This window comes from Scatophagus argus, chromosome 3 (genome assembly GCF_020382885.2).
Source record: "Scatophagus argus isolate fScaArg1 chromosome 3, fScaArg1.pri, whole genome shotgun sequence".
Lineage (NCBI taxonomy): Eukaryota > Metazoa > Chordata > Actinopteri > Scatophagidae > Scatophagus > Scatophagus argus.
The window spans coordinates 14,682,766-14,696,014 of NC_058495.1; the positions used below are offsets into that span (position 1 = coordinate 14,682,766).

At 43.0% G+C, this 13,249-nt stretch overlaps 2 protein-coding genes across 2 annotated transcripts; both read right to left on the minus strand.

Annotated features, from left to right (window-relative positions):
• Positions 1-1,014: 1,014 nt before the first annotated feature.
• Positions 1,015-5,165, minus strand: LOC124056480 (neurogenic differentiation factor 4-like). The gene is made up of 2 exons (XM_046383932.1): positions 4,885-5,165; positions 1,015-2,824 (listed from the first exon to the last, which is right to left on the minus strand). Exon 2 carries the CDS (start codon positions 2,816-2,818, stop codon positions 1,820-1,822), a length of 999 nt encoding a protein of 332 aa, XP_046239888.1. The 5' UTR covers positions 2,819-2,824; positions 4,885-5,165; the 3' UTR covers positions 1,015-1,819.
• Positions 5,166-9,213: 4,048 nt separating this feature from the next.
• endou (endonuclease, polyU-specific) lies at positions 9,214-12,427 on the minus strand. The gene is made up of 9 exons (XM_046385318.1): positions 12,308-12,427; positions 12,070-12,192; positions 11,870-11,989; positions 10,580-10,733; positions 10,275-10,480; positions 10,018-10,131; positions 9,819-9,925; positions 9,578-9,720; positions 9,214-9,494 (listed from the first exon to the last, which is right to left on the minus strand). Exons 1-9 carry the CDS (start codon positions 12,363-12,365, stop codon positions 9,377-9,379), a joined length of 1,143 nt encoding a protein of 380 aa, XP_046241274.1. The 5' UTR covers positions 12,366-12,427; the 3' UTR covers positions 9,214-9,376.
• Positions 12,428-13,249: the final 822 nt, after the last annotated feature.

The following is a 13,249-nucleotide window of genomic DNA, read 5'->3' on the forward strand; positions in this document are numbered from 1 at the left end:
TATCATCTATCATGTGGATAAATAAAGAATATCTCACATATCCAGTCTGACATGTTCTGTCTGTGCCTTTGAACAGCACAGAGATGCCCTGTTTTTGTTATTCATCCTGCCCCTTCAAAGTTATTCCCTGGTTTCTCTGGTTGTAGTGCAAATGCACTACAAACACGCACACACACTCACACACACACACACAGGCTTATACTAATCCCTGCGAAAACAAAGTGATATATTTCTCCCAGCGCAGGTCAAGCGTGGGATGTTCATCAGCGTGTTTATCAGGATTATAAGCATTTTCATCCATAATATAACCTCTAACATCATACTTACCAAACACTCACTGTTCTGAATGGAAAGATGCAGTCAAGATGTGTGCAGAAACACACACAGAGATGAGCTGACCAGCGAAAAGATGACACAACTAGCTCTTTCAGGCCATTCCCACCAGTGAGCCTCGACCCAGGGTGACCTTGTGACCCCCTCTAACTGACCTCTCAGTGGGTGGCCTTTACTCTGACCAGTCTGCACCAATAATCAACAGAAGTAGCTCCGACATCAGATTGTCGTGATTTTTGTCATTGCCCTCTCCGCTCCACTGTGTATATTCCTGAATGTCTGTGTCTGTGCATGCATGCTCCAAGGTTTAAATGAACAGACGTGTCCATTACATATCTGAGTGTTAAATTATGCCGTCCCAGTTTCAGTGTAGAAGAAAGTCTGTGTGGTTGGGCAGCCATGTTAATCATAAATCTTTATCTTACAATCCCGCCTCGCGCATCCGCCTCTTTCATTAAATGACGGCCAGGGGATTAGTGCGGCTAAATCACTGAGATGTGCGGAGAAAAATGAGAAACAAAGTAGCGAGTAAACAGGATCCCTCGCTTCTGATGGTGTCACATCGGACAGAAAGATCTATCTATCTATCTATCTGTTTAACCAAAAATAAACACAGACTCTCTGGACTGATTGATTTTTAATATTTTAATAACATCAAATTTTCCAGAACAAACAAAAATTTTAAAGAATACGGAAAATTGCAAGATATCCAATAAAAAATGTGTTGGAAATGAGATCGTTTTCATGCTGTTAACCTGAGAGTGACCTTTTTTCCTCTGAACCTTGATCCCTCACTCCATCGTTTCCCTTCAGTTTTGATCCAGGTTTAAAGTGGGTCTTAAGTGTAGCCAAAACCTCCCGAAGATCAGCTACATTTGCTGGGAAATCATGTCTGAATATGTTTTAAGTACAAACTGTAATAAACAACAAAAAAACGTGGACACAAAAGAAACGTAAGAGATAAACTGACGGTCTAAGTAGAAGAAAGCAAAGCATTGACCACAAATATATACAAAAGGAAAGCCAGTCACACACCTGCACATCAGAACAAAGTCCATATACACTGTATTAAATTAGAGAATAAATAAAAATACTTTTAAATTATGTAGAATATCCAATGCAACCAAAGCTAAATTAGAAGTGCTTGTATCACAGTAACATGAAAATGGCCAAAGCAACATCATTTCCTGTTGCTGAATCATTTGGTAATCTTTTTTTAAAGAAAATATATTGGTCTAAGACAAGTACTTTATAATTTTAACAAAATTCCGGAGTACTAGTCTAGGTACACCACATCACATGTAAACAAAACCAAACAAACATTATTATTCTACAGTTCCTCTACAAGCAGACTGTCTACTGAACGACTCATCCTTCAATCTTGAAGTCCAAGAGACATCAGGGTCAGTTCAAAGCAAAAGCAAAGCGAAGACGATCAGTCAGCCTGTATTGATGGCTGAAGCAGGATCGACACTCGTGACTCATCTCAGTCTCTGTAGACGGAGGTTATCTGTCGGGGGGGCATGTGCAGTGGACGGTAGGAGTCATACTGCCCTTCTAAGTGTACATCATAGCTGCTCTGTGTCTGATACAGCTCCTGGTCCACAGAAGAGGGGGAATAGTGGTGTGGGGGTGCGTAGTGGGGTGAAGGCTCCTGTTTGGGCACCAGGTTGCTGCTGATGCTCAGAGGAGGTGTAGGGGGACCGTCGTATGGAGGCGTCCCCACACCGCCGGCATTATACTCATTCGGCGAATGATTCTCATAGACTCCCCCTTTCATCGCCCTCAGGTGAAGCAGGTGAGCAGAGTCAAAAGTGCCATATGGCGGACTCGGCAGGCCCGGGGAGGAGTAGCTCACCATGCCACCGAGAGGAGTAGGTGCTGCCCGAGCTCTGTGTCTGTCCTCAGGCCTCATCCCACTGCCAGGAGCCGGTCCCAGCTGCAGGCAGCCGGCCACCAAGTTAGTGGTGGGCTGTGAGAGGCCCTTACACAGAGTCTCCATGAAAGCCCTGCTTTCTGTGGAAAGACCCCCTTCCAGGGCTTCGGACAGGGCGCAGATGTAGTTGCGGGCCAGCCGTAACGTCTCAATCTTGGACAGTTTCTGTGTTTTGGAGTGACAGGGCATGATGCTGCGCAGGTTCTCCAACGCATCGTTCAGCCCATGCATACGTGAACGCTCCCTAGCATTGGCCTTCACACGCCTCGCGCGGAATCGCTCCAGGCGGGCCTTGGTCATCCGCTTTTTCTTTGGTCCTCGTCGTTTGGACTCACTTTCGTCCTCCTGTCCCTCCTCTTCATCCTCCTCATCTTCCTCTGCATCCTCGCTCCCCATCTCGCGGGCCTGTTTGTTCGCTCCACCCACTCTGTAGTGCTGCGATGACACAGACGCGTCTCCATCAGGTGAGCTCACATCTCCATCCATCCACTGCAGAGGGCTGATGACCTCCTCTCCCTCGCCTTGTCTCATGTATGGCTTAATCATCATAGTACTCTAGAAACAAGAGGACATCGTCAGACACGTTGCAAACAGGGTTACAATCCTTATTACTATAGAAATTGTCCCACATTTCACACAAAACATCAAAGTGTGTGGAGAAAATTCTTCATATTGGTCTTCTGTGTTTACTATCCTATTAAATCTGTGTATTTTGTTATTGGTGGTGACATATGTTTCACTCATCAGTACACTTACAGTTTGCTTTTACAAACATCAAGTACATTTTTTGAGGCTTTTGTACTAATCTGTTCTATGCAGCAACACTTTGTGTGCTTTTTGCTGTCCCTCCTAGTTACTTTGCAGTCACTTTTTTCACATCAAGCGACTAAGACAAAGTAACAGTGCACTAAAATACTGCATCCATGTCAAGGTGTCATTGATAATAATCCTGTTTAATAATGTGACTCCCTAAACTGGGGGTAATGAGGATGTTTACTTTTGATACACAGGTTGTTTGTATAACTCCTATACTTTTGTAAATGTGAATGCTGAACTTAACACGCGCAACATTTTTACATGTTTTGTTACTTTTACTTAAATAAAGGATCTGAATACTTTTGACTGCCTTTGCTGTGACTCGAGAACTTTCTACACCTTATACCACAACTTACATTCATTCAGGTCTGCATGAGTGAGGGAAAACTGCCACAAAGTCAGATTTACACCAAGTTGAAGAACTAATGGTTTCTCTTCCTTGGCTTGCAATGAAAGTATTGCTGCTGATAATAAATTATTTCAAAGCAATTGATCAGGATTGTAGCTACAGTCGTGAGAAAACGGAGGTCAAACACTTGTTCATTTGTTTGTTTGTTTTGTTTTCTGGGAGTTTGTTTGGTTTGTCATAATTTTTTGGAGGAAATTTGGTCACTTAATCGGGACTCATGACTTTAGCATTTCTAAAAAGTATGGCTGCCTCCCTGGAAAAGATACAACCCGGAACTAGTCTGAGGTTGCATTAAGCAATAACAACCAACAGGCCAACGACAATAAGTATTTTGTATCCACAAACAGGCCGGACTGGTTCAGCACCGGACAGCTCCTTTCAAGTGCCACTGACTGATTCACTGACCCCATATCGTGCAGGAAAGACAAAACCTCGACAACCACCCTGTGATGAGTTATGATTATTTAAATTTTCACACATTGCTCATCTATTTTGATTCCTTTTCTGCGCCTCTCCGCCCCTCACTCAGGGTAATCCCGGTCAACTTGTGAACCGGTAATGCCCCGGCTAGATAAAGTCACCGACAGGACTTCAATCTGGGGCATCGCAGGATTTGCTCCATGGATGAAGCGACGACCATGGGATTAAATGAAAGATCGACATCCATAGATCAGTGACAGACGACTCAGATTGGATTGAAATCAGACATTTTCAAACGCAGAAGATATTATTGGCTGGCCAACAGTTGCGTGAGCAGCTATTTGCTTAATGACGACTAAAGCGTATAGAAATAAGCCTTCTGTAGTCTCCATATTTTTTTTTATTGTATGTATTAATTGCCTGTTGACTTTAAGTGTTTTGTTAGAGACCAAAACTGCAGGATTGTGCCAGAACAAGTTCACCACGTATAAATTAAACCTGTATTGGACTAATGCTTTAATTACAAGTCGTACCATAAACACAAACACGACTGTAGGCCTGCATCAAAGAGAAAAAATGCAAAACGCGAGAAGCAGACGTCTCAGCAATACAGCTCGCAATACCCGAGTGTAATAATGAGATAATAATAATAATAATAATTCTGTTTTCTTTACTCTTGACAGCTTCATACATGCTGCAACCTGCTGCTTCTGTGAATCTGGAGGCCAGATTTTCTGCAGCTTGTTCCTCCTCTCGATGTCCAGATTACCGGACCACATTATCATACTGAAAGAAAAGTTGCTGTACATAAGGCTCCTCTACACAACTTGCAGGATATTTTGACACGGCTTAAAAATGATTTGCTGCGAAAGCAATGGGAGGTGGTAGGTCAGTTTTTAAGGTACAGATACACACAAATATTAGCTGTATAATCTGCTTCAGGTTTCGAGAAAACCCTTTTGAAACATACCCGTGCTGCTGTGTCCCGGGACCTCCTCAGAAAGTTTGTCAGATGATAAGTTTCTTTTCTCCGAGGATCTCCGGTCTCTCTCTCTGTACACACGATGTGCTGAGGTTTCCCTGTGCAGAGCTGTCCCACAGAGTGTCAGCGTGGGTCACTCTGCGGGGGCTCTGGGTTTTAACCTCCACGGTGAAGCTCCTCCTCCTCCTCCTCCTCCCTCCATCCGATTTCTGCTGACGAGCTCGTGCTCGCGCGTGGCCGGCCCGTGGCTCGAGCCCCTGGAGCTCCACTCGCCGCCTAAGTGTGTGTGTGTGTGTGTGTGTGTGTGTGTGTGTGTGTGTGTGTGTGTGTGTGTGTGTGTGTGTGTGTGTGTGTGTGTGAAATAAGCACACCGAAACACCCCAGACAAACAGGAGAGGCCCACTGGCCTTTGTTGCTTTGCGAAGGCGGCCGACAAATCCGCAGCACTTTTGCATTGAACGGAGGGGAGACGCGCTCAGTCGGCTGAGCCTAACTGTATGTGACAGCTTGAAGTTGCATGTGAGCAGGTGTTTGCTCCATCCCCTCTTCCAGCCATCCATCCCTCCGCACACTGAGGCTGCTGCACAAGTTCATGTCACCCAAGAGGCAGCTCTGACCAGACGGGGTAAGTTTGGTCACATGAGGTGTTAGAGCATCAGTAGTATCTATGGGACTCATTTAATGGCCCCTTCTCTCTGCAGTATGTGGGTCCATGTCTGCTGGATTCAGTATCTTAAATCACCATAACCCACATTCAGTATTGTATTCTCAATAGTGGAAGAAACTCTCACGTTTTTTGAGTTAAGAAAGAGTTATAAGTTGAAGGTTGCTTTCATACTGCTGTAGCCAACTATTAGTGATTATTATTTTTGATCATTTATGCTATTAATGAAGTAATATGTTGACCTAAGTTGTATTTAAAAGTGGCAGCTGGCTTTGTTGTTGCATCACATTTTTTTCTGAACAGTTTAACAAAGATTGGTATGAAAATTCAGAATCTGTTAGGTAACTATACACACAGAAAACTCAAAATGATAAATGGAAACAAAAATGGTTTGGAGTCGTTTCCACAAAGAACCTTTTAGAATGAAGTTATTAAGTTGTAGCTGCCAAATACAATGGAGTAAAAAGTGCAATATGTCCATGGGAAACACACTCACTCACTCACTTACACTCCTTTAACATTGTCAAACCCGTGATGGACAGTTTAATTTTTTTTTTTTTTTTTTGCAAAATTGATGCAGCAGAACCAGAGATATTTAATATATATATATAATATAATAAAAGGGACATGCTGTATATGAAAGCAAACATGTATCTAACTGAACAAGACTAATTTCTACTTTTAAGCAAGATAATCCCATGTCCTTAGTTTACTTGTTAAAAGACTTGTGGCAGTGGTAAGACAGTTCAACTGTGATTCATTAGATTTCCCTAGCAGATAAAATAATAAACTTTATTCAAGTTGTAAATAGGTATATGCACACAATATTTCAAATATAGAAGGATAGATTACATGTCTTTAAACTAAGCGATTGGTTATAATGATAAGAATGAAATCATCTTGTTTTTTTCCAGGTGTGTATGCGACAATTTAATGGTCATGAGCTGTTCTTGAACCACACTAATGTTCTGTGACGGAGAAGTGAATGACGACGGGATGCTCATCATCACTGATTGAGGAGGAGGAAGAAGAAGCAGGATGTAAAAACAGGGCACCGCATGCTCCACCAGAGAGGCACGAGCTCAATTGCAAATGAATCTGCACACCTAAACTATGTGCCTCTCATTCTGCGCTCATTCCCAGGTCGAACACCTTCCTCACTGCTCCTCCCCCTTGGGTCCCTGCCTTTCCTATTCCACACCTGCAGCCTGAAATGGGAATAGCAGACCCGGGACATCCCCAGAGTGGAACTAGCAGGGGAATATGATAACTGAGGCCTTGTGTCCCCATTGCACACTCAAAGCACCGTTAAGGCACTAACACAGATTAGAATTAGCGTTTGATATTGTTTTGGTGTGTTTTAGATGTATGAGTCCCAAACACATCTGTAATTGCAAAAACTGCTCTCTTTTTTGCCCATTTATCATTTTTATTTTCAGTTTGACCCACTTACAATATATCATCTACTCTTCATGTTCCTTAAGTGGTGCTCAAGTGTACTACTGTATGTATGCCATAATGTCCCCAGGTCCCTCAGTGCTGACCAAACATGATGAAGTCCCACTGCAGATGGTCTACTCTTAAACACTCTTATTTTAACAGTGTGTGGCTCAGATGCTTGTCCATCCTCCACTGGCTGCTCAGCTCTCACAGCATGTTCACATCACTCAGAGGATACTACCCTCCCTTACCGTCTCTATGTATATTTGTGAGACAGGGATTTAGTTTAATATGATAAAAATATGAAGGACAGATAAAACTTCACTCCAGTACACACAGCAACATGACCGTCCTCTGAATCCCCAGAGTTTCTGTGTGTGTGACAGTGGATTTTGTCCATCTGTCATTGTGGAAGTCCTCAGAGAGATGCAATGCTGCATAGCATCACACACTGTGCGCATGTTGGTGTGTGTGTGTTCATGCTTAGGAAAGTGAGTAGAACATGCGCGGCGATCAAAATCGTATTTCTTCCTACCATTCCCAGGAACCTTCGCTATACTTTTGCAGCTTTAATTTAAGAAAGTCACTTCAGTGGACCAAGATTTCATCTCTTACTCTGCATGTGCGTATGTCCACTTCAAAATGTAAACCACTGGTAACAGCAGTGACAATACGGTTGTCAGATTGTTTGGAAACATGCTAAAAACTCCAGAGAATGAATGTTGCGCTGTATTTCATGGTCCCCCATCAACTTTAGAAATGGCCGGCATCTAAGCCAAACCTGAACCTCCTTCCAGCCCAGCATCAACCCAAAAGAGACCGGGGTGATGCTGACCATGTGTCCTCTGCTAACCATCTCATTGATGAACCTCACTACTGGGTAAAAGAGACTTGCCCCCCCCCCCCCCCCCCCCCCCCGACCCCCCTGCCTGAACCCCTAAACTCCCTTAACCCTTCCCTAAACCCTCTGTTGGCCCCCTGTTGTGCGTGCTCATTGGCTGACCGCCTTCAGGCGTCCCTTTTTCACGGGCCCATTGTCTGGCCCCATAAGCAGCTTTGTTTCTGCATGTGCAGCTGGGCTAGCCCGCGCAGCCATTAGCCAAAACACGCTAAAGGGAGAGCGGGATAATATAATTACAAAACAAAAGTCAGGTGGCTCACGAGATCTGCCAGGAGGAGCCCATTTGGGGGAGATGCGAGGACACGCTGGCGGGTGGCCAGCTATAATTCGATTATGAAGTTGTGTGAGTGACAAAAGAAACAATTGAATCTTTTTTTCTTTTATTTGCCCCACTGTGATTTAATTTGATTCCACAGGGGCTTTAAAAAGAGGGCAGCGTGAAAAGAGAGAAGATTTACTCTTCTAATTTCTGGAGTCACCAACTCAGAAAATGTAATATGGTCTGACAAAATAGACAATTCTTCCCTGGGCAAACGTAATAATCATGTTGCTGCAACACTATGACTGCATGTGAGGCCCAAATCAAATGAATTGTTGAAGGCTGCAGATTTCCTACAAACTGACTGGCCCTGTGCTCTTGTTTTGCATGAATGCACAGAGACTGGTGGACAATGGGATCAGTGGCAGATCCATCTCCTGTAATACTTTCTTCAAACAGGGCTGCAAGTGTGTTCCCCTGTTCTGTCAGCAGACCAGAATTTATCCTGTTAGTCACCCTAGATGAGTGAAAGAGTAAAATCAACCCCCATCCCAGCTGGACACACACTCGCTCACACACACACACACACATACACACATGCACACACACTTAACCCCACACTGGGGAGTTACACGCACAGCTTTATGGACAGCTGATAAGAAGAGGTTTAGCTGGTGGCTACTGTCTGAAGCAGGTCAAGCAGAACAGGATCTGTTGATGTCTTTTATTTCTATAGTTCATACTGCAAAAGACTGCATTTTTTTTGTTGTTGTTTTGTTGTTTTCTGAGACAATAAGCAATTGTGTGTCAGATGCACAAATGTTCTTACTACTAAAGGTTTGGTGTCAGTATTGTGCAGCTCAGGGTGTGTAAACGGCCTTTTTTTGCCCCATTAGGCACAGTTTGATCGTGCCCCTGGGAGACCACCACATTCTCTTGCTGGACAAGGTTACACTGCAGATTAATCCACTGTCTGGTTTATTCCTTTACTTAATTGAAAATGCATATGTGGGCCACTTCTGAAAAGAAACAATATGAGAGGGTATATACTTTTTTCAGATTATTCCAATGCTGCTTTATTGAAACATTTTTGAGAGTGACATCAACAACTGAAAGAGGAATATTATTTTTCAGAGTGTTTTCTATTATGATGGGCAACAAGACACAAACAGACTTATTTGTTAAGAAGTTGCCTGTTGTTTAGGAGATGGCAGCTTCAATTTGGGGTTGCAGGATAGGCAGAGGCAATGAACTTCCTCCCATCGCCATAGAAAGAGTTATCCCAGGTGTAAGTTTGTATAATGAGCGCCTTCCCTCCCAGGCTCAGATAGCACCTGTTTGTGAGGAGCAATAAAATACCAGAATCAGAAAAGATTCATAATCACGAGAACATCCCAGGACCTGTCACCATACTCACTGTTTGCCAGGGCGAGCGATGTAGCAGAGGCTGTACAAGGCTAAATCAAATTCAGGGCTGCAGCCAATGATTGCAGATCCGACCTGCTTGTAGTATCCATCCCACATAAACTGCATCCCCAAGATGTCAGGGAATGTGGTCCACTGAGAACAGACGGAAGAAAGAAACAGAAAAATAAAGTCAGAGCTACACATGTCCCAGCATAAATCGACATACTGAGATGTGTGTTGTGGATGCTTACAGGCCCATTAAAGCTGTGGCTGTAGTAGTTCAGGTCTCCGCTTTTCTCCAGAAGATAAAACCGGATCCAGTTGTGGAAACCAGACACCTTGCCTCCCTTGATCTCTCCTACAGTAGTACATGTGTTTCTCAATAATCGCATAGAAGTAAATACTCGCGAAACATCTGTGGTGTTTGGCAGAATCCTACTCTGTCCGAACCTGCAAAGATGTGCTCGAAGCCGCTGGAGTCCATCTTGCTGTTGTTGCGAGAGTACAGGCCGAACCACATCATCTTCAGGTCCTGAATGAAATTTTGCTCTGATGCATAGACACCTTAACATACAGAATAAGATACACTTCAAACACTAGAGCAAAGGCTTTCAGACGGTGAAGCGAGACGTTAATGGTGGGCGTGGAGGAGAAGACTTTGAAATCCCTGTCACTAGCTTTACCAGAATTGATGTGGACATAGTTACCCTTGCTGTAGAGGAAAGCAAACAGCTCTCTGCCCAATTGAGTCTTGGACATGGTCTCCCTGAGGAAGGTTTCCTGCTCAGCCAGCTGCTGAGAACTAAAACTCTCTGTCTGTCCAGTCATCCTGTTGTAGTTGTCCAACACAGCCAGGAGAGCGGCGTAGGTGGGTCTGGAGAACAGAGCTTTTTCATCCAGGTATTGGAACAAGCTGGAAGCACAAAACCAAACACCAAATGGCACAGATAAGTACATCAAGATCAAGAGGGAAATGAGAGAGTGACCTGAACTAATAAAATTGTCTCCTCACCGTCGAGAGGAGAGATCTAACTTGGAGCCGGTCTGAGAGTTGGACACCAGAGCCTGAGGGTCAATGACCAGCTGTGAGGCCGAAGCCCTGTTTGAATCCAGAGCATAGAGCCTCTCAGAGAGAGCCTTGATCTCAGCATCAGTGATCACAGCACCTCCACACATCACAAACACACACAGATCATCAGGTTAGTGTCAAACTTTAATCATCACCAGTGGTTTTCCTACGAGAATAAGAAGAAGAACTTTTTTCACTACATTTATTTTTCAGCTGCAAATTACTTTTCGAGTTAGGATTTGACATAAATAGCAAACAGACTGTAAAATAAGCACATGCACGTTAAGAAAAATACTATTAGGAGGTATAATGTGTTCTTATGTATGTATTAAGTAACATTAGAAAATATAAAAAAGCTGTAAAAGTGTAAAATTTTGAAAGCATAACTCTTAGCTGTCAGTGAGTATATTTATGTTGTAGTATTTTTAAGACAAGGATGTTAATATTTCTTCTGGATATAATATTTCTTCTTCCACTGGATATCACTGTAGAAGGAGGCAGCAGGTTAACTTGAGGAAATTGTTTCAGTGTGTTGTATAGCACAACAGTGACACCCACTGGTCATATACAGACAGAAGATTTGAAATAGCTTGGCCCTGTCCATATATATATGTATACATATATACATATATGTCTCTCAGGCTCCCTGAACTCATGTCAGGGTCGTTGTGGTTATGGAACAGACAGCAGTTTCTCTTGTCAGTGTAACCCATCCTGTGAGCGCTAAAACGGCTGCTGCCCTGACTACATCCAGATATGTAAAGGTGAGTCGACTCTTTAATTTGCCAATTTGTACTTTGTTTTTTTAATCACAAACATGCCACTTGCTCTTCTAGCTGGATCCACTTGCAACGGCAGATGTGGCGAGAACTACAACTTTCAGAACGAGTGCCACTCAGCATATAACCACTGATATAATAATTAATTATTATATAATTTCTCTGACTTTTGCTTTATTTGTTAATTAATGGATAATTTGGCCTTAAACATTTTAAGTGAAACCATCTGAGAGATTTGGATGGAGTATCTGCTAACAACTTGTTGACCTCTGACTGAGAAACTTAGCTTTCTTAGTGTCATAGAGTTCAGTGTCTGACTCTGCCATGTGAAAGTGAGCAGCTGTCACAGGTACTGTTGCTGTTCAGGAAGGAGCAACAGTGTAACAGTGGTGATATGCTGTATGGCACGTGAGACGGCGTCAGCTATGGGTGACAGACAGACGTTTGCTCTTACTGTCACAGAACTTTGTGTAGTCGCTGCAGCAGTTGTTGTAGCTGACACACTTGGAGTTGCAGTGGCACTCGTTCTGAGAGTTGTAGTTCTCGCCACATCTGCCGTTGCAAGTGGATCCAGCTAGAAGAGCAAGTGGCATGTTTGTGATTAAAAAAAAAAAAAAACAAAGTACAAATTGGCAAATTAAAGAGTCGACTCACCTTTACATATCTGGATGTAGTCAGAGCAGCAGTCGTTGTAGCGCTCACAGGATGGGTTACACTGACAAGAGAAACTGCTGTCTGTTCCATAACCACAACGACCCTGACATGAGTTCAGGGAGTCTGAGAGACAGCAGGACAAGTTAGTGTCTTAATGGCCTTGCAATAGCCCTAATAACACAGTTACCCATAAAGGAGAAATAATGGATTATGGTGATAATAGAGCTGAAACTCTTACTGCTGCATCCCTGGTAGAACAGGGTCACCCAAAGCGCAAGAACAGCAATAACCTTCATCTTGGCTCAGTTGCAACCTGAAAACGAGGTGCGCTGAGTGTTATCATGGCCTCTCTTTTATGGCGAGTCTCACCTGACTCACATTAACCCAGCCCACAAGTCAGGAGGTCAAGCACTTCACGGGGAGCGTGTCTTTTGGATAAAACATGTGGTCAGATGTGATAATTTAACTTCTTAATTGTAGGCTTTTGTTCAGTATGAATATTTGATAAAAGAATTAATGATTGACATATTGTAGAACAGCATGTCTTATCAAAGGGAGGAAATAAATAATATTAAATTAAAAAAAAGTGCAAAAAAACTTTCTCTCTGTTTCTTTTCTGTGAAACTGCACACCTGTTTAGCAGACAGGCAGTACTTTAATGTTTCAAAATGGGCCTATAGCAAGCTGTGTGTTTTGATAAAGACCTCAGTCAGACAGATTTTTTGTTCAAGTAAAACTATAAAACTTGATGTCTCTGTTGAACCTGATTTATTTTAAATCTGCATTTTCTGCTATGATGTGGCATCTATTTAGAAAATGCATTTACACGTGACCCTTTCTTATTTCTCCTGCCAAAATCAGCAGATGTGTATTTCACAAGGTTTATCAAAGATAGCTCAGAATACTCAGAACAGCTCACCAGTGTCCCTGCTCATGTCCAGGTCACATGCTCCCACTGCAAATGCACAATGAGACATGCACCCAAACTGAAGAGCATTACTGCCCTTTCAAAAAGATGGATCTATCAAAGACAGTTCGTATTGGCCTTGCTGAAAAGCTGTCTGAGTTGGTTTATGTAGTGATTGTATATAAGACCTGACTCCTTAGACCTGTATGATGTCAAAATTCAGTTCAGTTTAATGAAACAGAGGCTGGACTATGTAGAAGCAGTTTATGCAGT

Bases quoted from the DNA above. Each gene is read 5' to 3' on its own strand.
- LOC124056480 (XM_046383932.1), bottom strand. From the start codon at position 2,818: ATGATGATTAAGCCATACATGAGACAAGGCGAGGGAGAGGAGGTCATC.
- endou (XM_046385318.1), bottom strand. From the start codon at position 12,365: ATGAAGGTTATTGCTGTTCTTGCGCTTTGGGTGACCCTGTTCTACCAG. The intron at 9,721-9,818 runs GTAAGCATCCAC...GTCTGTTCTCAG, and splicing joins GCCACAGCTTTAATGGGCCT to TGGACCACATTCCCTGACAT. The intron at 9,495-9,577 runs GTGAGTATGGTG...CCTCACAAACAG, and splicing joins ATCGCTCGCCCTGGCAAACA to GTGCTATCTGAGCCTGGGAG.